At 36.4% G+C, this 26,752-nt stretch overlaps 2 protein-coding genes across 2 annotated transcripts in view; one reads left to right on the plus strand and one right to left on the minus strand.

The window, feature by feature from the left end:
• The window catches only part of mRpS10 (mitochondrial ribosomal protein S10), a 31,626-nt gene extending 9,240 nt beyond the window's left edge, over positions 1-22,386 (minus strand). Inside the window, exons 1-4 of the mRNA XM_081758296.1 lie at positions 22,099-22,386; positions 17,433-17,579; positions 13,899-14,026; positions 590-791 (exon numbers count right to left, since the gene is read on the minus strand). Of these exons, the coding sequence (XP_081614422.1) occupies positions 590-791; positions 13,899-14,026; positions 17,433-17,579; positions 22,099-22,119 (498 nt within the window). The 5' untranslated portion in view covers positions 22,120-22,386. The remainder of the gene's footprint in view (positions 1-589; positions 792-13,898; positions 14,027-17,432; positions 17,580-22,098) is intronic.
• A 46-nt stretch (positions 22,387-22,432) lies between these two features.
• GCC88 (GRIP and coiled-coil domain containing 88 kDa) overlaps positions 22,433-26,752 on the plus strand; it is a 68,665-nt gene continuing 64,345 nt past the window's right edge. The window contains exons 1-2 of the mRNA XM_081758295.1: positions 22,433-22,572; positions 26,492-26,639. Coding sequence (XP_081614421.1) covers positions 26,555-26,639 — 85 coding nt within the window. The 5' untranslated portion in view covers positions 22,433-22,572; positions 26,492-26,554. The remainder of the gene's footprint in view (positions 22,573-26,491; positions 26,640-26,752) is intronic.

Consider the following 26,752-nt stretch of genomic DNA (forward strand, 5'->3'; position numbering starts at 1 on the left):
CTCCTGCACTGCATTTCTCACAGAACATACAGAAAATACAATACCAATATTCCACAATTATATAAGCAAGGCATAATTCAATAATATTAATAAATTAATATAAAAACCCTCGTATAACGTACTTATAATTAATCATGTCACTTAAGAACTATATATGGAAGAACTAAGGAATCCTTGAAACGATAACAGAAAATAAATCAATTACCAAGAAACAGATAAACTATCGCACACACTAATATAGAGCACTTTCACTAAAATTATTTATCAGATAGGGAAGTAGAAGAAACTATAAAGTTGAGAAGCGACCAGATGGGCCCATGTTGGAATTATTGACAAGTTTATTGTGCATCGTAATCCTATAGGCCTTTTTGGAATTTGTAGATGAGTGACATGCCCTTGCTCTTTTGTTTAGGTCATGGCTTTCACACTCTGATCACTAACTTTGACGATTCGACTAGTTTTTATGCAATTATTTTTTTCGTGCTTGCACCTCATTTTTAGTCTTTTTTTTTCGGATTATTCGCGGTGCCCTTGCGACACAATTTCGCGGATAATCGTGGGTTTACTGTGTATATATTACAAAACTTACCTTTGTAACTTTCATTCCTACTCCTTCAGGCAAATTTCTTTCAATGTACTCGAGAAAGGTATCAGCAGTTGATCCTGTTAAATATTTAAACTGCATGAAACGATAATACGTCCTTACTTCATACTGCACTCTGTGTTTCTTATAGATGTGTACTGACTTCAACAGAGTAAGTCTGTCATGAATAGGTTTCCGAAGTGCCCAGCTGCAAAAGAAGGAAACATACTACACTCAGCAATATACTGAGGTATGAACTTAGTACGCTATATTTTAGAAACTACGAGGTCACACGCAAACGCATTTTTTGTAGACAAAAATTAGCAAAAATAATATTATAATGACACCTATGGGGCAGAAATCCACACAGGATTTAATCTTCCTTTTGTTGGAGTATTGCAGCCAGTTTTTGCAACTTATTACTGCAATGTACTATAACGATAATATTTATAATTATGTATATGTTGATATGGACGTATGACAGCAATTTTTTCTATGACCTGAACATTTAACTTATTAAGTTTTGAGGCCAGACATGTATAAACATGTTTTTCTTCTACAGTTCTTATATAAAGGGTGTCCGGAAAATAGGGACGAATATTAAAGTGCTATAAAACTAATATAAAATATATTGATTTTTTTTTTTTTTTTTTTATAAACACACTGAGTAACTTCTCCCATTTATGTATACATACACATTAGGTAATTTTCTCACATTTATGTATGAAAAATTGTATCCGGCATATGACCACCCAAGGCTGCACGGCAATGAGCAATGAAATTGAAATTTGCGATGACGCGTTCACAAAAAAAATCTGGTGTGATGCCGTTAATAACCCTCTTAATTTCATCCTTCAGTTGTTGTATTGTCTGTGGTTTGTTCACGTACACTTTAGATTTCACCCCCCCCCCCAAAAAAAAAAAAAAAGTCACAAGGGGTAAGATCGCATGATCTGGCAGCCATTCCTGATTTCCTCGCAAAGAAATAATTTTTTGAGGAAACTTTTCATTCAGCAGATCAATTGTTTCACGGGATGTGTGACAGGTCGGACCATCTTGCTGAAACCAAAAATCGTCATTTTCAATTTCCATTTCATCCAAAACTGGGAAAAAACAATCTGAAAGCATGTGTCTGTAACGGTCGCCGTTTACAGTGACGCCAGGTCCCTCATCATCTTCAAAAAAGTACGGGCCAATCACTCCTCCTGCCCAGAACCCACACCACACAGTCGTGCGTTGAGGATGCATCTGTTCTTCCACAGTCACTTGCGGATTTTCTGTACCCCAAATTCTGCAGTTCTGCTTATTGATGTACCCACTGAGATGGAAGTGTGCCTCACCTGAGAAAATCATTCTTGTCGTGAAGTTCTCGTTCTCCGCTTGTCGAGCCAATACTCATTGAGCAAATCGATGTCTCTTTCCATGATCTGTAGGTTTCAACTCTTGTGTACGTTGAATCTTGTATGCATGCATTCTAAGATCTTTCGACAGGATTTCATGCAGTGAACTTGGTGATAAATTCAATTGTTGAGCTCGTCGGAGAACTGATTTCATGGGGCTTACGATCACACTGTCACGCACGACGGCAATGTTTTCTTCTGTTCGAACAGAGCGCGGTCTGCCAGTTTGCTGAACATTTAACACTGACCCCGTGATCTCAAACATCAGGACCAACTTCTGAACTGATGATTCAATAGGAGTAACATTGCGTCACAAGTGTCACACGCAAATCTCGAACGGTTGCCGTGGGACTTTCCTTGTTTTTGTAATAACTTTTAATCACTTGGATGCGTTGCTTTGTTGTCAAACGCTCCATGCTGCAATAAACACCAACCAACAATGCTCACCACACAGGCTACTAATCGGAAGGATAGAGGATAACAAACATGGTAAAACCACGCTGCCAACCGTCATATGACAAAATGGTGCGAAATTCAAATTCGTCCTTATTTCCCGGTACCCTTTACTATGTAAAGAAGCCATTAATAGTGGATGTATTCTCAATTATAACGAAGTAATTTTGTGAAAAATAAAAAAGGTAAATGCAGAAAATCTTCGGAAAGTTGAACATTTAATGAGTAAACTACGTTTCAATTAGTTCCAGAAATAATCATATAACGAACTTAGGACTAAAATATAGATGTTATAGTAAACAACAATATTGTTCAGCTTTCTTAGATAAAGGCTATGATTGTAGAATCAGGTGATATACTTTTCGCGATATTAATCTAATTAATTAATTAATTTCTAAAGTACTAAGATGGGAACTAGACATAAATGAGCACTTCCTACATCCGCTGTTATTTGCTTTCAATAAAGATGAAAAAAAACCGAAGCTAGCTTTCGGAATATATACGGGGACGATTGCATTAGAAACCCACGCGTCAAAAATAATACACACTTTACAGAGTGAAACTTGAATTGTGAAGTTGCTACTATTTTATCGCTTAAACATTCTTTTTCTCTTTGAATATGTAGGTATAATTTCTTATTTCTGTGATGATGTGATAGAAAAGATGTCGATTCAGCGGCGAACAAGATGACGCCTGGTGAAAAGAAATGTCCATATAATGACACTCTGCATCCTGTTTTCTGCACACAGTTTCTGTTAACATTCAGCACTTTCTCATCACATGCAAATGTAGGAGCGTTCGTGTCCACCTCTTTGGCCAGTTCACGGATTGTTTAGGGGATCAGTCATTAAATGTTCTTCATCTAAGTCTGGTGATCTTTCCAACGTAGGCAAGTTGATTCTTTTTAAAGCACACACACAATTTTCAACATGTGAATTCTCTACGTCTTCTCGGTTAAAATCCCGGGGCCACGGTGGCTAAGTGGTAGAGCGTTCACCTCTGGTGCATGGGCTAAGTAAGTTTTGTGGTGGACAAACACCACGTGCGTGGATTTTGTCGGGGTTCTCCCGTTTCCTCCCACTTTCTTTATTTCACCATTTCGTTCATGTCTCATCACCGTCTCCTTTAGCCAGGCCTATTCGGCATAATCGTGAGACGTAAAATTTAAAGATTTTACTTCATTTTTCAATTAAAATCCCGGATGTTTGTTGCGGCTTTGATAACATTTAAACTTTGATTGAAAGCCCAAACAGCAAGAAATATAATTTAATTGTGGATCTTCACAAGAGTCTCAAAATATACCATATTTACGCGAATCTAAGACGCACACCCAATTTTTGAAGGATAAATTGAAAAAAAAAAAAAAAAAAAATCTCGGATGTAAGACGAGGAACAAATGGTAGCTATATCATGAACGAACAGGTCACAATGCCGGAATGCGTCAACTTTTAAAACTGCACCTGCAAATCTTCGGGGAAGCTGATGTCACTCCTAAACAATGACTCACTCACCCCCCCCCCCCTTCATTTCAAACCTGTTTATGCCTCCAACTTCCTGATTTGCAGTATTTTTAAATTCCTTATTTTGTTATTAATTGTCATGCTTTAAGATGTGTGACTCACTTATTTGTGCTCTTTAAACGAAGAAAGACACCAGCCACGGTATGTGGGAGAGGAAGGAGCAATCTCCACTGTCCTAAATTCACAAGAATGATTCATCTCTTTCATTTGTCACTGGTTTGCGGGCTAATTTTAAAGGATTTTTGTTTCGCGTAAAATGGACGATTTTAGTTGTGCATTCTGTTCGTACACACAAAATACATACTCTTTACAGAATTGTGATTAAAGGGATTAGCAATTTTTGGCAAAACTCCATCTAATCTGGCCTAAATGTGCATGACTCAAACCTAAGACGCACCTTGATTTTGGAGGGAAAAAAAATCGACAAAAAAGTGCGTCTTAGAAACGCGTAAATACGGCAAGTGGTTTCAAAGCTTTTAAAAATGAGCACACTACAGAAATATTTTTTTCTTTCTTTCTTTCACTTTAGAAGAGTAATACGTGGAAATTAAAAAGAGAGAATATCAATGACCACTAGATTGGACAGTCTTTGTTCAAGTTTAGCATTCTATTTCAGGAACGAGGCTATACGAGACTTAGTCCTACAGTTTTTAAAGTGGAATCTAAACCACCGCAATACATTTAATTCTCTTCCAACGGGAATTCAACTCGGGTCCACGTACACCAAAAGCAGAACAGACGCTTCAGTGATTTCAGTGGAAAGAGCGCTGCCGCTCTGTTCGCAAAGAAATTCCGATTTCAATCTTATTGCAAACTTCCGGAAAAACTTCTTATTCTCAGAGGCTTCTTTCCAGAAGAGACTCCAATCCGTCCTAGACAAGTCACGCATTGTTACTCCCAGGGAATTATTTCTTTGAAATGAAATGAAATCTTTGAGTTTTACGTCCTACGATTATGCCGGTTAGGCTACAGGAGACGGTAAGTTTGAGAAATGAATGAAATGGTGGAATGAAGAAAGTGGGAGGAAACGGGAGAACCCCAAGGAAACCCACGAGCACGGTGTTTGTCCACCACAAAGTCCACACGGCGCGAGCTGGGATCGAACCAGGGACCCAAGCACCAGAGGTGAACGCTCTACCATTGAACCACCGCGCTCCCAATTATTTCTCTTTGGTTACCACAAATATTCCATCATATAATACTAGGCATAAAGATGAATTAAATACTCCTCATAGCATGCTAGGTGCGACACAAAAACTGCTGCATATATATTGGTTACTAATTCACTAATTTCACTACACGTGGGGAGGAATGAAGTATGAGGAGTATAGACTATTTTCACAAAACTTTACACTATATTTACTTTAATACAAAATATGTAGTTAACTGAGTAATATTTGTCGGTACGTACAATTATCACATTACAGGTTAGCGAAGATGTTACCTTGGGAAGCAAGTCTAACGTGGAACAGGGAGAAACCCTTTCTACCTTACTCATTACAAAATTTATATAAATGACAATAGTGTATAACGCGTGAATACAAAATGGATATGCAATCTCTCAATACCGTAATCATGGCAAAATTGCAGTATACAGAAGCTGAAGGCAACACAAAATTTTACAAACACCTTAGCAATTAAAAACGCTTACTCCGTTTACGAGAAGCTTCTACGAATAAGCTTATTAATTATGCTTCCACAATTACTGATTTATAGTCACAGTAAAATACTAATACGTATTCAGGAGCAAACTCACTTTTGGCGCGTTATGATCTCGTAATACCTCTAAAACAAATTACTTATCCCGCAGTGAATAGATTGCTAACTAATAACTTTAAGACTTATGTGATGGGGCAACAGTCTGGAATTACGAAACAGAATTCTGGGCTTTCGGTATCTATGACCATGTTACCCCGTCACATATGAGGGATGATGTCCCTCGGTGATCACACTATCTAAGGAAAGGGAACGAAGGAAGTGGCCTGGAACCTGTATGTTAGGTACAATCAGCAGCAAAAAACCTGCAACATGAGCATGTATGTAAGTTTATTGTGAAACGACGAAGTCTGGTTCTCTCTAATATAACGAATATAGAAGTCAGTAGGGAATACTGTCCACTAATTCCAGAAGATGTACACCATCCATCCTTAGTAATAAACGTGATGCAGCAGGGGACCGCGAAAATTAAAAAGAAAACTAATATATCAGGATATAATTTTAGGAAAGCTAATTTCTTAGAGTTGTATCTTGAATTCTCATCTATTGACTGGAACTGCGTAAAGAAATATGAAAACGCCAATGACCTAGTTGATAATCTCTATTATATTATTTATAGTGTATTTGACAAGTGCGTGCCACTTAAAAACAACTCAAGAACAGCTTATCCGTGCTGGTTTACAAATGAAATTATCAAAAAAATCAAAACTAAAGCAAGGTATCATAAAAAATACAAATGTAATAAAGAAGTAAATTATCTCAATAAATTCAATGAATTGCGTAGGGAAATAAAGAAATTAAGCTGGCATACAGAGCGTTCATACAAGATTCTGAAAATAACACTAATAACAATGCTAATGAATTGTGGAATTTTATAAAAAATAAGACTAAGCATCTTCTTGGGAGGAAATTAAATTATGAGGGACGCGAACTTTATCATAATGATGAAATAGCCAATGCTTTTGCACAGTATTTCTCGTCAGTATATGTGCCAGATACAGGTTTCACTGACATTCCTACGAACAATTTATTAACTTATGTAAGTAACAAACTAGAGTCACTTACCATTGAGGAAATCACTCAATCTGAAGTAGTAATGGCAATCAAAAAATTAAAGCCCAGAACTGCTGTTGGCCCTGATGGAATACCTCCATATATCATAAAGGGTTGTAGAGATGCGTTTACATATCCGCTAAGGATTGCATTCAATCTCGCTTTAAAAACATGCGTTTTTCCGGATAAATGGAAATCATCTATAGTTTGCCCAATACCAAAAACCAATGATAAACACGAAATAAATAACTACCGGCCTATATCAATTTTACCTACTTTTGCAAAGATATTTGAACAAATCTTATACCGACGGATAATTGACCACATCCAACCCGTAATCTCACCTTATCAACATGGCTTTATCCCACACAAATCAACAACAACAAACCTTGCACTTATCACAGACGTTATAGCAAATTCGTTAGATGTAGGATGTCAGGTTGATGTAATGTATATAGATTTTGAAAAAGCATTTGACAGAGTCAATTACAAGGTATTATTACATAAGCTAGGCGAATATAATTTCTCTTCTCCCTTGATCAAGTTCTTTTCATCATATTTAAATAATCGTAAACAAACTGTTATCTACAAGGAATATAAATCATCTGATTATATTGCATATTTTGGAATTCCCCAGGGCTCTAATCTAGGTCCGTTATTGTTCCTTTTATTCATTAACGATCTCCCTGATCATATATTATTAAGTAACAAATTGCTTTTTGGAGCTCCTCCCTGGCTAAGCGGTTAGCATACGCGCCTTTGGCGCGGGAGACCCGGGTTCGATTCCCGGCGGGAGCTCATGTGGTTCGGATTCCACGTTAATCAGTAGGTCCACGTCTCATATAGCCTCGCTGCTGAAAGGGACGCTAAACTGAAATTCAATTCAATTCAAATTGCTTTTTGCTGATGACCTCAAAATATACGGTAGGATAAAGACCATCCATGACTGTCTCGATTTACAACGTGACATGGAAAATATTGCTAATTGGTGTTCTCTTAACAAACTTAATGTAAACATAAACAAATGTAACATTTTATCGTTTACCAGAAACAAAAGTCAAATAGAGTTTGATTACTCAATGAATCAGATCTTACTAAATAGATTAAATTCAGTCAAAGATCTTGGAGTTATATTTGATACGAAACTGACATTTAATAACCATGTAGAGAACATAGTTAACGAATCTCTCAAGATGTTAGGGTTCATAATTAGAACTGGAAAGGAATTTAACAATAGTACTACACTAACAAAAATGTATTATGCCTATGTCCGATCAAAACTGGAATATGCTGCTGTGATTTGGAACCCATCACAACAGCAATACAGACACCAAGTGGAAAAGGTCCAATCTAAATTTATCAAATACTTGATGTACAAGACAACTGGAATCTATCCATATTATGAAAATTATCTAACATTAATAGACAACTTCTGTATCCCTACACTTGAGCAAAGGCGAAATGTGACAGATTTGATTTTTCTCCATAAAATAGTACAAAACGAATTTAATTGTACGGATCTCATATCAACATTAAATTTTCATGTCCCGACACTTAAAACTCGTGCTAATAACTCTGGTCTGTTTTATTGCAAAAAAGCAAGGACCAACGTATTATTGAAATCACCAATTTGGAGAATGTGTTCTACTTACAACAAAATATTATCAAACACAAAGAAATTGACATCTGCAATATGAACTCTATGTTTAAGAAAACTATTGTAAATGTATTATGTAATACACCAACACTATAATTGGGCTTATGCCTGTTGTGTTGATGGCAAATAAATAAATAAATAAAAAGTGTGCGCGGGAGGACGCCAAAGTGTGTCCTGGCGTGATTCGTGCCACTTAGAAATTATGTTGATTCCCTGGGCTGTTAGGCGTAGTTTCACAGTAAACTTACATGCTCATTTTGCAGATGTTTTTTTTTGCTGCGGACTGTACAATCTCGGCATTTGCCTGGTGTAAATAAGGAAAACCTCATTCAGAATGGCTGGCCTGAAAAGCCTTTTACACTTTTTTAACCGAATGTCCCCACCGGAAATCGAACCCGGGACCGCTCGTACCAAAGCCGAACGTGTTAGCGACAACGCTACACGAGGTCACTACGGCGCAATAGTGATTATATTCTGAACTGTAGGTAGAAAACTACAAATAATATTAATACAATGTTCACTTCGATAGACACTCAACCTCCCTAGCTCTATATGTACTAATAATGACAACGATGCATACTCAAAAGACAGTAAAGTCAACCTGAATCATTGCAATACATACACGGAAAACAATCTTATAACATACTAACTCCAACAAGGAAAGATACAAAAGAAAGCCTACAGAAATATCTAACGACATGGTGAGATTATTGTTAACCTGAGTACATGCAACCAATTATTTCTCCAACACATGAATGTTGTTAATAGGCATAGTAAATACACACATTATATCCGAAGAGTCTGAAAGTAACATTAAGTAATAATGTTCATATCAAATTAATTTAGTAGATATCGAAGCCCGAATGGCCACGCAGAATTACTTTGTTGCTGTCATAAGCCTAAACTGGAGGGCAGAGTGAGAAACTTAAAGTAACATAGTTAAATTCATATTAGATACCTGTAAGATAACATGTCCAAACATCATAATTATTACACTAACATGGAAATGCAGAAAACAATTACTTAGTATAACCTCTTGCTTATGTATTTACTCACAGTTTTTCACGAAATATTACGTTACTATAGAACAATAACTGATAAAGTGTGCTATACTGAAGAAGAGCTATATTATCGCTTCCAGTTAATTTATGAATTCTGACACGCGAAGAAAATTTCCCATAAGTACTTTCTATCCAAAAATCTGTAGACCAATTACATTACTTTACTGAAACCATGTGACCATTTGTGCAATCCATCGTAATCGCAGCAATGAGGCCATCCAGCGATGAAATATAATTAAACAGAAAGGGTTACCTGGATAAATGTGCAGACAGCAACCAACTGACCATTGAAAAACGATATGTAGACAACGTCTAGATCACATAGTGGGAGGCACAAAGATTTATGGCGTTGCTAATAGCATTTCCTCCAAATTGTAACTTATTTTTACATGTCACTTATTACTTCTGTCCGTGTCCCACTCTCCCATCTAGCTTCACAACAACAGATGAACAATTACATGGCTTCTCTATGTTTGTCTTTAGTATTTTTATATTTTTCCACCACTCACTAACAAACGTGCCATCGTTCGCGCCATCTAGTTAGTACAAAGCCGTCGTGCGCGCCAAAAAGGTACCATGGGTCGCAAGCTCTCGATGATTAATTACTTTCAAACGGTGGAAGATTCCACTGAATTCTCTATCAACTTCCTTTGTTGTTGTATATTGAATAATATCCAAAACTTAACAGAATTGCTTGTAAGACGAATGGCATTATTTTATCTATCATATACTCAATAATTAACTTAGATATTTCGTGAATTACTTACTGTTTCTAGAACATTCTTCTTTCTCTCTCCTGCACGAATGGAATGAGGCTATAGTCCACTCGCATCGACATTGACCAACGCGAGCTAAACTATCACCAAGTAATAGAAAGGCGTCATACTGAATCAAAAATGAAATGAAAACTTTGAGTTTTACGTCCCACGATTATGCCGGTTAGGCTAAAGGAGACGGTGTTTTACAAAAAAAAAAGTTAGTATATAAAATAAATGAATAAAATGTAAAACAAAAATGAAAAAAAAAAAAATAAATAAAATGATGATGTTGTGTTTCTGTATGACGTTCACTTTCCTTAAGACTATGGTTGCGTGAATGTGTCACTGATTGCTGAACGCGAACCCACCGGGCCCAGACGGGCAAGCTGTCAACACTCACTGACCCATCCACTACACCAATCATCTCCGGAAAGTAGAACTCAAATCGTCCCAAAATGTGAAGTTTCTAAGCTTCCCTCATTCTCACTCGCAGTCCAGTATCCCGATCCGCAGGTCATAGCCTGCATCCCATCAAGAGATAAGGTTACAAACCACAACCCGACAGAACAAGACACTGACCCAAGAGTGAAACTGACGGTGAATGCTTCGAAAATCTAAATGTTTGTGTTTACTAACCCAGATAAAAAAAAATTCTCGAATCAAATCTAAATCGCGCAACGGGATGGAATTTCAAAAAAAACCTGAATGCCAAAGTGAATTTAGTTGATCTTATTAACGGAGTGAAATTTTCTGGCAGGTCTGTGATTCCAACCCCGGTCACACTAAGTGAAATCAATTCTGTACACTTTCAAGACGCTATGATTTACTTTCGTTACACTGTTCACGTACTGCTTTAAACACTTTACTTCCTGAGTACTAACAATACTATTGAAGTTACTTTACTACATATATTTAAGTGATTTAGCTTTGCACTGGATAATGAAAGATTTTGTTTCGACTCGCATACTTTATTACACTAACTTCTTATATGATAAGAAATGACAGGAGAATACATATTTAAAAAAAAAAAAATCGCAAAGGTTGGAAATTGAGGAAAATTCCTGACATAGCAGAATGAATAAGCTTGTTTGGATACAAACTGATTAGAATGACATTTTCTCTCCACATCTCGTGGGTAACCTTCATGTGTTTTAATTTCCATTGACTATAAACAAATCATATGTCATCACATTTTGTTACGAAATGGAAAAAAAAAAACCTTATTACAAAACACTATACGACACACGTACTACTTTCCATGGCTGTGTGCATACTAATTTTCTTTCTTTAGTATTTTCTCTTGGTCAAGGTTGTGTAAAGTGGGACTGGCACAGAGGATTTATACCAGTAGGGTGACCTCTTGTATAAGCTCAGACCTATTCACATTTTCTTCCACAACAATAAATCATTTTCTTGACATTAAAGAAAATACCTATTAGAAAATTCAAATCAAAATTTACACTTAACCTAATCCCTAGCCTAACTATCTAAAACTAACTTAACCTAACACATAGAAAATTCACTTTGTCAGACATATTCATAGAATAGTATGCACAGCCGGTTCCAAGGACGTACAGAACATTTTCAGTCAGCTTACCAATTCTTTAAATAAAATAAAAAGAAAAAAAAATCTGCATAAGGTTTCAAAACTGAACTTTTGTTTTGCTAATTAAGGGAATTTCCAAAACACAAAACGGATATTTCACTGTTAAAGAGCATCTCCCATTATCAATAGCTATGCCAGCACCCTTGTTATCAATGTGAGCCGAAACTTTGTATACATTTTGTCTCATCGTATTCAAACTACAGTGAAGGTAAGCACAAACCAGAGAATGGATTAATTTAGTAATATAGCAGTACGGAAAAATAATAAATAAAAAAAAATATATACGAGATTACATATTCAAGATATAATTTTGGGGTGAAATGTATGTACTCGAAAGTATACACATTTCATGGACTGTTGGTAACAAACGTCCACACTGAAACTCCAAAAGAACAATCCTCCCCCCTCCATTGAACGAGTGATTTATGTTACATCGTTGAGTTTGTATAATGTACAACTTAGGGAAAACTACGCAGCGTTTAGAACATTTTATAAGGCATCACAACACCAATAACATAACACATTTTTCAATCCGAAAGAGGTTCGAAATTTAGCAGGTTAGTGTGGCCGAAAACAACAATAATTTTGATGCTATCGTCTATAACTTACTTGATATGTTCCATGGAAAAACTAATAAATACTTCCCTCCTACGTCTGATGGTTGTTGTTATTCTTGAAGCAATATTCTACACCACCGCCTCTTACCGAGCGATTACATGGTGTTTTCCAAAAAATATTGAAGTTCTCCTTCGAAACCGGGCAATTGAACTGTACCAACACAATGGCTTACGTCAGCCACTCACACCCTGACGTATGAATTTTGCTCTCACAACTGTAGCTTCATCGTCCATTGAGCACAGCAAAACACTCTCTGTATACACAGACTGCCCAAAGACATCAAAGGTATCAATTATTTAGTGTCGTAACCTTTAAATACTTCTCTTTTCACGTTTTTTTTTAATGGACTGAGATTATCGTACGTCCATCACTAAACACCGCTTCTGGAAAAGACAAAGACAATGGGAAGAAGATCCCTAATTGGAGGTTCATTGTGACGTAACTATACGATGATAGGCATTTCTCTCAAGATCAAAGGAGCCGAAAAATCTCAACCACAACTGTGATTGCGGAAGATCCAATCACAGATAATTTAGATTAAACAAAGGGATGCTTCAAGAAGCTACTATGGCTGACTTTACAAATGAAAATTTTCAATAAGATTTTTGAAATAAAAAAATTGTGAATTCTTTTGAAGATCCCCTAAGCCAAAATATGAATGAAAATTGATTGGAAAGGATTAAAACGACCAGAAATTACCTTATTTCCTAAAATAATATTATATTTTAGCTAAATATACAAATAATTATTCAATGTAAATATATTACCATATATTTCCCTCTAAATATACTAAAATCAGTAGTTCAAGGAACTTAACGCAAATTTCGCGACCTACTTCAAATCGAGTCATTGATTTAATTATATATATTAAAATAAAATTTTAATAAATATAGAATTCATATATACACTGGTTGCCCAAAACTTCCGGGCCATGTTACATTATACGATGTATAAGGTAACAGGTGATTATGAGAAATGAATGAAATGGTGGAATGAAGAAAGTGGGAGGAAACGGGAGAACCCCGAGAAAACCCATGCACACGGTGTTTGTCCGTCACAAAGTTCACTTGGCGGGAGCAGGGTTTGAACCCGGGACCCCATGCACCAGAGGTGAACGCTCTACCACTGAGCCACCGCGGCCCAGAATCCAAAAATCAAATATAAATATTTGCCGAGGCACAAATAATGCAAAATGGATAACGAGACAGAAGGGTTCGTCACAAAATAAGAAAATCAAAATAACCTTTAAGCATACATTTTTCCCCTATTAGATCCTAATTACTTTCTTCTTTACCTCTCTACGTCACTCCTATGTACTCTTTTCGTGACCTCCTTAGGGGTACCGACCGCATATTGAGATACTTCGGACTATATGATGTAAAAAAAACAAATCGGTTGCTTTTTCTATTTCTCATCTAACAGAAAAAAAAGCGATTATTATTAAATAGCTATTTCATTATAATTGTATCTTACCAATCACCAATCTTTATTCCCAATTCTCTAGCTGCAGTGGTCACAAACCATTCATAGCTTTTCAACACAGATGGTTCATAAGCTTTGACCTCCAGCTCAATTAGTTTATATAATTTATCCGGTTCTTCCTGCAAACAAAAGATAAAAGCTGTACTCTCTATCGCAACACAGAACTACACAACGAATACAGTAGAACTTCATTGTTTAAAAAACCAGAAAACGAGAAGTACAATGAAACCACATACTCACATGCTTATTGGTCTATAACGAACTGTATATGAAACAATAATAGTATAGTGACTCATCAATACGTAGATTTTAGTCTATATTTCAATTGAACTATCAGTCAATCTTCCTCAGGGTAAAGGGTTAAATTATTTTCCTATGCAGATCTTTACATAGTTCACAAGGAGTCAGTATATTCTCATTATAGCAATGTGTTCCATATGCTTAATAAATGTACATAAAACACATTATCATGATAGGAAAAATAGTTGCTTTACTATTAATACACTTTCGCCCCAAAAATTTCCTTAAACAATACTTACTATGATGACAGGCAAATATCTGACAATAATAATAATAATAATAATAATTAAAAAAATAAAAACAAAAGAACGGGGATCCCAGGCTACGTGAGTTTGGAGAACACTAGCGACAAGCTTGTTGTTATGTAACCTATAAGTATCCTGTAACACTGAAAATAGCAACAAACTGTTTCAACGAACGATTATCGTCTTCGTCAGTGTGTAGATTGAAAACAAAAAGCTGGTGAACATTTCACATTATGTAGTTGCCTCCCACCCATAGATAATCACGAGGACGAGAAAGACACGAGGTCTTGTCGAAACTGTCGTGTGTTTATGGAGATGTATTTAGTAGCAAGTGAATTGGTAAATACTACAGTATGACATTATATATTTCAGTGTTGAGGTTTTCCAGTAAAGAACTCCACCCTAGCGATAAAGAGAGGTGAATCTGTTGAAAAGGTTTACGAAAATTCATAGCAAGACGTTATCAAGAGGTAAGTTTTGTCTAATTATTTGATTAACATAAAGTTGAAGACACTATGCAATTTAATACACATTGTGCATTCAAACAATTGTTTACTGTTTTCATACATAATGAAAAATGGAAATCATTAAGTTAATTATGAATTATTTTATTTGTATCACGAGCGGCCCCGGGTTCGATTCCCGGCAAATGTCGAGATGGTACCTAACATAACGTCCCAGGCCGCTTCCTTTCTTCCTTCCCTTTCATTGGATAATGTGCTCGAAGAGGAACGTCATCTTTCACATACGTGACGGGCCTAAATGGCCTTCGATGCCGACAGCCCAGAAATCTGATTCCTAATCCTCATCCTTTACTTGGATCACTACTTGAAAGTTGGGAACTGTAAGTATAGGCTACTGACATTAATAAGTATTAAAATAATGAAAATACAACACACAAACTGAAGATCATGCACACGAGCACTAATCAACACCGACAAAACTGAGGGACTCGGCCTAACGGTATTTTTGGAAAAGAAAGATAAAAGACAGTCAGAATAAGAGGTTACAGATAGGAACAAAATTGACCTGAAGGGACATCTGTACAGCGAAACTGACATTACATAACACATCCAAGTTTTGGAAATGCTGACAGTAGGCTCAAACACCGCAAAACATTAGCCTCCTTTTATTGTTATTTTTACGAAACACGTAGAGGGCAGAATTGCCTAAACACACGTAATACCGAAATTTACACGAATGGAACACTGATACGCAGTACACAATGTACATACCTGTTAATCTTTTTGATGACACATTTAAGATATCATTTCTCTTATTCTTTTTCTACTTCTACTTCTACTACTACTACTACTACTCTAATAATAATAATAATAAAAAGCAGATGCATTCTATGACACCTTATTCACTGTCAGTGTCTTGACTCTGTATATCACTTTCCAGTGGGTTATGAAACAAATAACCTTGTGCTTCGCGCAAGCATACCTAGGCTAGTAGAGGTGGAAAGTCGTTAACAATAGAATTTTTAACGCTACAAAGGACGATATTTCTTTTTTTTTTTTTTTTTTTTTTTTTTTTTTTTTTTTTTTTTTTTTTTTTTTTTTTAAAGCAGTATATATGTAATCATTATTTTGTGGCCTCAAAACTCTTCTGTGAAGATATGTGTATTTGGACTCATAATGATACATTTTATTTTGGAGTTCGGGACATTTTATTTCAAAATTCATTACAGTCAAAAGCATAATCGTTCATTTAATGTTCAATCACTTTTCGTTTTTTTTTTCCTAAGTTCATTTGCTTTTCCTACTAGGAAGCTTTCTTGCTGTCTGTCATCTCTTTTTTATATATGTAATTTCTCAATCAATAAAAACGACAGATTGTTTCCCTGTCAGCATTCCTATCATCACCTCACTTTGTTTGGTTAATCTATGATCACGCACTTTTCATCGAAACTGAAGAAATAGTCAACGACCCTGGATATTAACCCGGAGGGACATCGAGCAAAAACCATTGAGACACTTTTGGGAAGAGGTAGTCCGGATCGTATGAGAGACGAGTCAACATGTAGGAGCACGAACCACGATTCCGAGTTTACAAGGAGTTCACCTTGCTCTGACTTAGAGAGCCCTTTGCCTTAGCAAACGTTGTAGCTATCAGTTGCGATGAATAATCCGATAAAGAGCTATTTCGACTTTGATTAGATTTACTGTGCTCGCAACGTTGGTTTTCCTGCTCGGGTTTTGCTGACTCTTAACACACGATTACCTAGACGCCCAGCTGACTAGAGAGAAGGATGGACGGACATCAATCCACTAGGAGAATCATCGAGAAGGCAACACCAAGATTTACAAGTAAGTGCAAGTAGATTAACCTGTCCTAAAAGTTACTCCCTTCTCACCCATTTCAACCCCTTCGACATCACAATCTGTTTCTTTTGTATATGTTTGATTTTATTTATATGCAACCCAGGTCAGATCCTGTACTTTACGCTCTACCGAATTCAATGTTCATAAAATCCTAGGGGCGCAACTTGTCAGTTCTAACATCCCCAATCACACTGTTTATTAGCGCATTATCTGAGCTTTCAGACTGACAACGGACTGACAGACTGACTGGCAGACTGACAGACTGACTGGCGACTTCACACTTCTTCTGCACACTACCGATGACTGTATAAATAAATGCCTTCGAAGCTACAGCATCAATGGTAAGTTCAGTGGATCCCACGCTAGGTGAGTTTGTGATAGATAACATTGTGTTCGTGGATTTTTCTCGGAGTCCTCTTTATTTCTAATCACATTCTCATTCTCTGTCCTAACCTTTTCATTAATTATTTCTCTCTTTAGCCTTCATTTCAGTTTGCGATCTATAGGGAGCAAAATCGATGCAAGTTAATACAAATATTGCAGATTTTTGAAACCGACGACGAACTACATAGGTTAAGAAATTTTAATTTTTTAATAGACAACAGTGTGTTGAAATGCATACTTTAACTTTTAACAATTTGTTTATTTATTACCTGTCTAACTGCTGGAACGGCATTCACATTACTAACAGTGGAAAGCAATCCAGAAAATCTTTGACCAGAGCACACAAAAGGGTTTTGTAATAGTAACTTCGGAGTTAACACTGGATGTGTTGCTGGTTTCAGAAATTGAAGAATACCCTGAAAATATGAGAGAGAGTGAATTTAAAGCAATTCTTATTTATTTAATTTATTTATTTTTATTATTATTTGTAAAAATTCTTACACTAAATAAGAGAGCTGTCCAGAAATACCAGAGTTTTGGCCTATCGCGGCAGTGGGTGGGACTAGAGTTGTCACCTTGCTGTCAGAACGTTACCACAATCAGTACGCATCCAGCTGTGGTAGCATGAGAATTGTGACGCTCTTACTGTGTTTTGTGTGACGTGTTCCAATGTGCGCTGTAACAGAAAATCCCGCCTCTTGTGAGGTGCGTTCTGTGATTAGGTTTTTGTTAGCAATAAACCACAAGCCAATTGAAGCCTATCACCAACTGTGTGAAGTGTGCGGACCTTAGCGCAAAGGATTTATATATATTTGTTTATTTATTTAACAATCACCAGATACAGCTCAGAAGCCATTTTACACTGGATATCTAATAACAACAACAATAACAATGGAAAGGATTTGGGAAGGTATTGGCCAGGGCCTGTTTAGTAGGTACCATCCCGGCATTTGCCTGGTAGGACTGAGGAAAACCCTGGAAAACCCGTCAGGATGGTCGGCAGCGGGAATCGAACCCGCGACCTCCCGAATGCGAAGCCAACGCTCTACCACTTCAGCTACTTCGCTCGGTATTTTTCACTACCTTTAAAACATCCACTACATCACTTGCTGAAGAAGGAAAGAAAGACAGGTTGTTCTACATGAAAGAACTTAAAATGCTCGTAGTTGACACAACCTTCTATATTCACACACGGCCAAGCGTAGACGAGAGCGCTTGGATCGTAGATATTCGATCACCCAGCTATGAAGACATGGCTTGCTACACAACGCTTTGATACTGACGCCAAACTGCATGCCAATATAGGCAAGCCAGAGATTAAAATCGCAGGCGGCAAATTTCTACCGCGACAGTATTAAAAAACTTGTGCCACGGTATGATAAGTGCGTTAATTTGCATGGCGATTATGTGGAAAAGTACCTTACAAATGTATATAATACAATTTGGTTTGTTCATTCTGTTACAATTTTGTTTTAAATTTCAAAACGTTTCTTACTTTCTGAACAGCCCTATAGTAGAGGAGGAAATGAAAGTTCAGATGTGAACTAGAAGCATATTAAACATAAAATACTAGTAGATTTTTAAAAGTAAAACAATAACTTGTGAAGAATTAGTGATAATAAACTCAGTAACTTTAACAACTATTTCACTTTCTTAAAAATCTGATGTTTGAATAATGCCTACTCCTGCAAACTTTCGGCTTTTCCCTCGCATTTTGTTCATGAAAAAAAAAAAGTACGAGAAATAATAATAATAATAATAATAAAACATGAAGGAAACAAAAGAATGAAACTATCGGGGAAAACCATTGAAGATACATATTGCCTTTGTGGTGGCGAGGTTAAAGGGTTAAATTGTGTTTTCCTTTGTTTGGAAAGTGAAGATTGCCAACTCATGTTGGTGTTTCATTGTTACTACGCCAGCAATCAATGTATTTTCCTATCATTCCTTACTCAACTAACCCTGATCTTTGTTAAATTTTGATTGTTTTTAAAGAATATAAACAACTGTTTTAAGAAACAATATTTCTCTTTCAATTTTAGCTTTAAATAAATTTCTTGGTGTTGTGTTCCTTTTAAATGTTTCCAAAACCTGAAACCATGTATTCTGTTTAATATCTCTAAGATAACAATTAAAATTATACAACAATATATATGAGTGTGTCTGTATGTGTTAATGAACTATACCAGCAAACTGCAAAAAATGTTTTCTCAGACCAAAATAATAATAAAAATAAAAGAAAGGTTCATATGAACCTGTCATAGTTTCAGAGCTAGGACCGCCCATAAGGGTAAAAAAGTTACATTTCAAGCTACATTTCAACACGGACGCGAGAAACCGTGGAGTGGCGGCCCATATTAGCGTTAAAGAAGTCACACAAACGCTATCCAAAAATGCATATTTCAACGATGGGATTCTGTATAGTGCATAATTTTCAGACATAGCGGTACTCCAAACAGAGATCTCAGAAATCCTTTGACTTAAAGGTAAGCCGAAAGTAGACATACGTAAGACTTGACATCCATGAAAACATAATGCGCAGGGGGAGGGGAGTCGAAACTGTCATGGTCCGCCAGTTTCCCGTTATATGAGTTAAAAAGCGTGAAATATAGAGTGTCGTAAATGCTCTAATTTATGTCATTTTATGCGATATCAAGTATTTCTTGCACCATCCTCATTTAGTCATATACCCTCCATCGCTGACGCACCTGCTCCCTGTGGATGCACTCCGCACTGCTGTGCTCCTGACCTGACTCAGAGAGAGAGCATTTTCGCTTTTTGTGTGAACTTAGGACAAGTTGGGGTTAGTATTTAGTTTCTTCCCCAATTTTGCACACATAAGATCTCCAGTGTTACTTCACAAAATATAGCTGAGGGAGCGAAGGAGATTAGTAGTCACGTAGGGCTCGTTGTTTTATGCCTTTATCACAATTTAGACAAAAAGAAGGTACGGTAAGTATTTACTATAGGTATTTCATCGTTCATTTGATTCTTTGATTCAGTGATTTGGTTGTTGATGTGAATCACCTTTGGAACGTGATTTCTCCGGTACGTGGCACTTTCGTTCTTCTTGTATGGAATGTTGGGTGTGACATCATGTGGTTGTGTGTAGGCGTGGTGTGTCAGTGCTGTTTGTTCTGTTTTGCTGTGCTCTCTTCCCTGCTGTGTACGGTTGGAATTTTAGTTTGATAAAGACTGCAATGTTTGTGAAAGGAGATGTAAGTTAGGTACTGCAGTTCGAGGTGATCGTCTGAAAGTTTCTTATGTGTGTTAAAACCGAAAATGTCATGCATATTTAAAACAAGTTTCTGTTCGAAATGGATCTTTTATCAGTCATTCGAAGTTGCAAGTTCGTGAAATTCTGTTAATATCATATATGTTCGTTGCTGGTGTTACTAACTACGCAAATATTACTCATGAGTGTTCGTTTCAAGGGAAAGTAAGTTCGAGAACTGTTTTCGATTGCATAATTATTGTAGAGAGGTGTGCTTTGAGGTTGTTATAAGACATTCTGTCCCTGTTATTGGTGGACCCGGGTTGGCAGTAGAGATTGATGAGGCACTCTTTGGATGGAGAAAATATAATGTTGAGAGGCGAAAGATGAAAGTCGGGATTGTAGGTGGAATTTGCCGAGAGAAAGGAGATATTTTTTTAACTGAATGTCTGAATAATGAGAGGTCGGCAGAAAATTTAGTTGAAGTCATTACTAGACATTTTAATGTTAATTCCACAATTATAACTGATTGATGGAAGGGGTATTCATCAATAAGTAGTGATGGATTGACTTGTAGTATGATTTAATACGATTTCTGTTTTATATTTCGTGCAAATTTTTTTAGTATTTTTATTTTAAGTGTGGGGTATTCGTGGAAGGTTCTAGAACACTGCTCTACCATATTGATTATGAAGCAGGTTGCATTCTTTCTCTATGAAATTGCATATAGAAAGTAACCAATCTGGTTCGTAATCCGTGTGGTAGAATAGCATTCTAGAACCTTTCTCGAGTTGATTCTTTAGGAACTGATTCTTCGGAACAGTTGGGAAACTGTTCCGTGGAATCAGTTTCTAAGGAAACGATTCATTGAACGAGTCAATTGAATGAAATGCCCATAGTAAAGTCTTGCCCAAGGTACTCGGTTCTGGAGCCATGAAATGAGTTGGGGGAGATACTAAATGCCATCCCAAGATGGTTTAGGTTTTTGCACAGTCGTTTTTACGGCATACATTCAAACGCGTATAAGAGAAGTCCTCGTAATGTGAATCTTTACTCATGAATGAGTCCTATCCTAAAAAACATCTTCTAAAGCACTACGAGTGACTTCTGTGATGAAGTAATTGTATATAATCGGAGAGCAGGTAATAGGATAGCAAGTAATCATTTCCCGTGCACACTAGTTTCAACGGATATTCTCAACCTGTACACAATTAGTTGGGCATGCTCCAGATTAAACTGTTCAGAGCTTCTGAGGAAATCATTTAGAGTAAGAAAATGAGGGAAGATTCTAGAACACAGGTCTCTCCATGTAGGTTAGTAGCTAGGTTGGTTCTTTTCTGTACCAAAGTTTAATATCTAGTTCACACAGTATTGCCGAGCGAGCGTTAGCGATTGAAGGTGGGTTATAGCTCCGCAGGGCACGTTGTTTTCTGTCTTTATTACAGTTGAGTGGGAAGGAGAACCTGAGTTCTAGAACCTTTGCATAAAAGGAAGTAAAAGAATGCTTTTTTAATTTTACGAACAACTCTTGATCTGCACCTCACTTTCTTATATCCGACAATTTATCAATCTAAATGTATTTTTGTTATGCAAGAGAATTTTTTTTTTTTTTTTTTTTGCTAATAATCCTTGTACTCGGCAAGTAATGGAAATGACTATCGATCTATGAATTAAAAAAAAAGTACTTGAGAATAATACGTTATGTTTATAAACTAGCTTACCTTTAGCTTTATGATATTCATTTTGTTATTCTCAAATAATCATATTTATAACACAATACGAACTGATAATTCAACACACTATATGAATACGAACACACATTCAATGTTTTTGTTCCATAGGTATTTTCGTCTGATAAGTATGTACAAATTTTGAATGTGATAAATAGCTTAATAAACGTCAGGTTTTGATTTCCTTAAATTGAATCCAAATACATAATTACTTGATAGTTTTCTCTCATAAACATTATAATAAACCAGCACCTTCACATTCACGACACGAACTGAACCGTACAATAATCACTCTACGAACTGAACAAATTTTTCATAGGCGCTGTAATCGCTTATCGTTCTTCACTTTTTAATGCCAAGCTGTCTGCTTTCGAGATTTTGATTTCGTGTATTGGGGCGTTTGTTCTAAATTTAATGTGTATGTTTTTGTGATTTATAAGTTATAACATACTAATATTTGAAAAGGTACGTAATGTTACATTCTAATAATTGTATTTCTTCTGAGTAAGTTCAATTTATTGACTGTCCAGGATTGAAATATTCAAGAATTGTTATAATGAAATGTGTCATTATTGTGAAAGTAAGACGATATTTGACGATACATATTTCGTGAAATAAATGTGCAAAGTATTAATTAGTACCGATATAAAAGGGAAGAATAACTTATATGCCAAGATATTATGTTAACATTCGCATACACATGCATATTAATAGTATAATAATAATACATTAGGCTGTGCGTCCAGCTTACTAAAGGCCGAAGAGGTAAGATTTAGGCACACCACTCGAAATTGTTGATAAATTATAATTCTTTTCACTAATTTATTTATTATTATCCTTCAGAAGATTTACACTGGGCGACATGACATTACCCACATTTTGCAAATATAAAATTTAAGGGGGCCCACCAGAAGTACTTTTTGAAAAGTTCCAATTCTTTTACTATTTGCGTATAAATACAGCGTCTGATGTATGGCATAAAAACTACAGCGCAAAAACCACAAACCGATCTGTGCACGTGGCCACTAAAAAACACATATGCTATCTAAACGAAACAGGGCGAAGCTGGTGGGCATGCGCATAACGCACGGGTGCGTGCGAAGGGAGCAGGCACGTCAGCCATGGTGGATATATACATAAGCAAAGGTAGTGAAATTACGTGGGTTTTCTCAATAAAGCAATTTCCAATAATACTTGTAATTGTTTCGCATTACTAACGTTGCTCTTGTAAACATAAAACACAGCCGGAGGAAAATAGTGTCTAATACAGTCATCTTTCATAAGCACTCATTTATTTTAACGATAGTAAATCACTTGTAATAATTTTACACTAATAACCATATAATTGTAAACGTAAAATACAGATGCATTTGTAGCATTTAATTCTTCCGTCTGTATTGGAGATATGTTCCTTATAAATATGCATGGGTAAACTTTACAATACACTCTTCAACTGCCAAATCGACAAGTAGGGTAGTGTAGGGGTAGGAACTTGTTAGCTTAAGGTTTTTTTTTTTTTTTTTTTTTTTTTTTTTTATATATACCTATTTTCATATAATTAATAGTATGTAATTTCTCGTTTCTGAGTGAGTATACCTGCTGGATAGGGCGTTGTATAGTTAACCCATATGCCTTTTCATACGAAGTCTTGGATTTTAACTGTAAATTTTGCAAAATGTGGTGTGCCTAAACTTGACCAGCACTGATTTTTCAGTTATATAGTTAATTAATTTTCTCTAGATTAAAAGCCGCTCTGTGTAATAGAATGAAATGAATGAAATCTTTAAGTTTTACTTCCCACGATTATGCCGGCTAGGCTAAAAGAGATGCGTAATAGAATGGTTTCAACTATATTGTTTCCTCCTTAATTGTTGTCTGCATCCATAGTATTGATGATTCTATTAGCGGCATGCATTAAAATATTTAAGACAAGTTCCCTTTAGCATACGCGCCTTCAGCGTGGGAATCCCTGACTCGATCTTACGAGTGCATGTGGCTCGGTTTCCACGTTTTACCGATTATGCTGTTTAGACTGAGATGGTTGGTTAATGGAAGTGAATGCTTATTTTTTTAAAAAAAAAGTGGAATGTGAGAGTCCTGACAAAACCCACGTACGTGATATTATTCCCAATCTCACATTCCTGGGATCGAGCCAGGGACCCCTCGCACCAGAGAAGAGCGCTCCACTACTAAGTTACCGTGTCCTCTACACGTTAAGCTGTAAGTCTGCTACTCATATATCATCGGTGCTGTTCGGGGCAGAGCCTTTGTGCTGCGGAGTAGGAGGCGCGTCAGTGGTGATGGGTATTTCCCGGCTGAAAAACTTGAAATATTTGTCATTTATGGGGAAATTCATTGTCGTTACCTTAGAAAGTGTTTCATACGAATTCCTCGGTGTACATTCCCTTTAACGTTTTCTGTGTAAATACTGCGTCCGGAAATGACTATGTCTAGAGGCACAAGTTTTTCGCAATGCGCGATGAAACGAAATGCGTCAGAATTAAGTAATTTTTAGTTTCTTGATGTTTTATGATATTCTATGTGTATTTTCATTGGTTTCCGTTGCGCGATAAAACGCGAAATTGGCAGTTTTGCGCGAAATTTGTAACAATACGCGATATAACACGAAATTTTAAAAATACGTTTTCATTACTTTAAAAACGCTAGTTTTCCGCTGGCGGAACGGTAGAACGTGGCATGAACTGTGCATTTTGAATGATTAGGACACGACTATAGGGAACATGTTGCCCGTTAGCTATCACCATCGCAGCTGGATGGGCAGTTCCGAAGAATTGCTCGTTTGAAGTTTGTTGTAAATGCACTTACATATGTGTGGCTTCCAACAAGCAATGTCAATTGTGAGAGATTTTTTCCAAGTATGGACTGATGATAAGTGACAAACGTACAACATTAAAGGAGGAAAATGTAGAAACAATAACTTGCTTATATTTAATGCTTAAATGCAACTTGTGCCTCTTATGTTTTCAGAGGACAGCAAAACTTTCCTACTCATAGTAAGTTTAGTTACTGATTTTCCTCAGTTTGATTCGAAAAAGATATAATTTTCTATAAATGAAACTGACATTGTCAAGTGAAATATTCAGTGTATTTTGTTTTTAGATCATTATACCCTAGCCGATGAACGATTATTTCTGACAGCTTTGCACAAGGCTACGGCGAGCGAGTAGAAGACAGCAGGTCAACCAACCTAAGGCTCAGAACTTGTCGCGTCTCTATGGTAACCACTGCACATTGCCAAACTTTCCACTCACCCGCTCCCGCCCTGAACGAGGAAGCAGACTGTTCTTCCCTTGCGCGAGAAGCACATGACAACACCGCACTCCTCAGTCGTCCTCGCGAGCTGAGTTGTCAGAAATCATCGTTTGCCGGCCAGGGTATATGGTTTATTTTTATAGTGATCTATGAATAAAAGGAACAATTGTAAAATGTCAGGGAATTCTTTTCCACAAGAGTTACAAACTGCCAAACTTTATTTGGAAAATGCGACAAAACGCAAAATATGAAAGACGAAACGCGAAATTTTCAAATTCTTAGTGCGAAAAACTCGTGGCTCTACCTATGTCATAAAAACCAGTGTAAAAACAAACCAACCTATACTAGGTGGTCACTAAAATACGAATGCTATCTAACCAAGTGAGGGCAGGAGTGCAGAAGGGGGGTCCGAGGGTTGCGTCTGTACGGAGCAGGTGGATCAGCAGGCGGAGACATCTTGTTGAATTATTATTAAAGGTAGTTTATAACTTTTATTCTGAAAGTTGACTGTTACGTGGATAGATCCCATAGTTGTAATGGACGAAGTATCTGCGTTATTAAAGTGTATGGAAAATCACCATTTTTTTTCAATGCAAACTTTTTTTTTTTTCTAAGTAGACTTATCCCAGATACTGTGACTCATGTATCGAGCATAAACTGAATATTGTTAATTTTGACATACTAAAGAAATTATCACAGGTTTTGATAAACTGATTGTGCTTGGCCTTATTTGATTCATAATTTACTTTCTTTGATTGATAACAGTAGATATTAAATTGCGACTGCGCCAAGTATTAAAATCTAAAGTACACAATTAAATTATCCGATACCTTTATTCTTAACCTGTGCCCTTACTGTAACGCTGTTCATTTTATCAACAATATTCTACAGTTATATTAACGAGTGCAGACATCACAAAATTAATCTAATTAGCAACAAACTGCTGAAGTTGTTAACATTTGAATACGATTGACATATGAAAGGAGAAAAACAAATGTTGCTATGATATTTTCACTACTGGTAATAATAATCTTGATAAAATGGTATTTGATTTTCAATGATGTACATGTATTCACACTGCTGTTTACGTATTGGAATTAATCTTTTGCAGGAAATGGATGCAACGTTAGAGAAATGATTTAGTATGTAAGTGATAAGGTTTGTGTATGTAAAGATGGACAAAAGCACTCGGAGGGACTTACTTGGTATAATTGAGAAACAGAAAGAACAGTTGTCTCGATATGAATCAAGATTAAGAGGTAAGTGGGCTTAGAAAAAGAAAATTTCTTTATTTTCTTTCATTAGCAAATGTATCATACATAAAAAAGTAAATAGCTTAGCCTACCGCAATCATCTTCCTCCCTCTCATTTC

The sequence above is a fragment of the Thermobia domestica genome, chromosome 5, assembly GCF_964235325.1.
Source record: "Thermobia domestica chromosome 5, izTheDome1.hap1.1, whole genome shotgun sequence".
NCBI lineage: Eukaryota > Metazoa > Arthropoda > Insecta > Zygentoma > Lepismatidae > Thermobia > Thermobia domestica.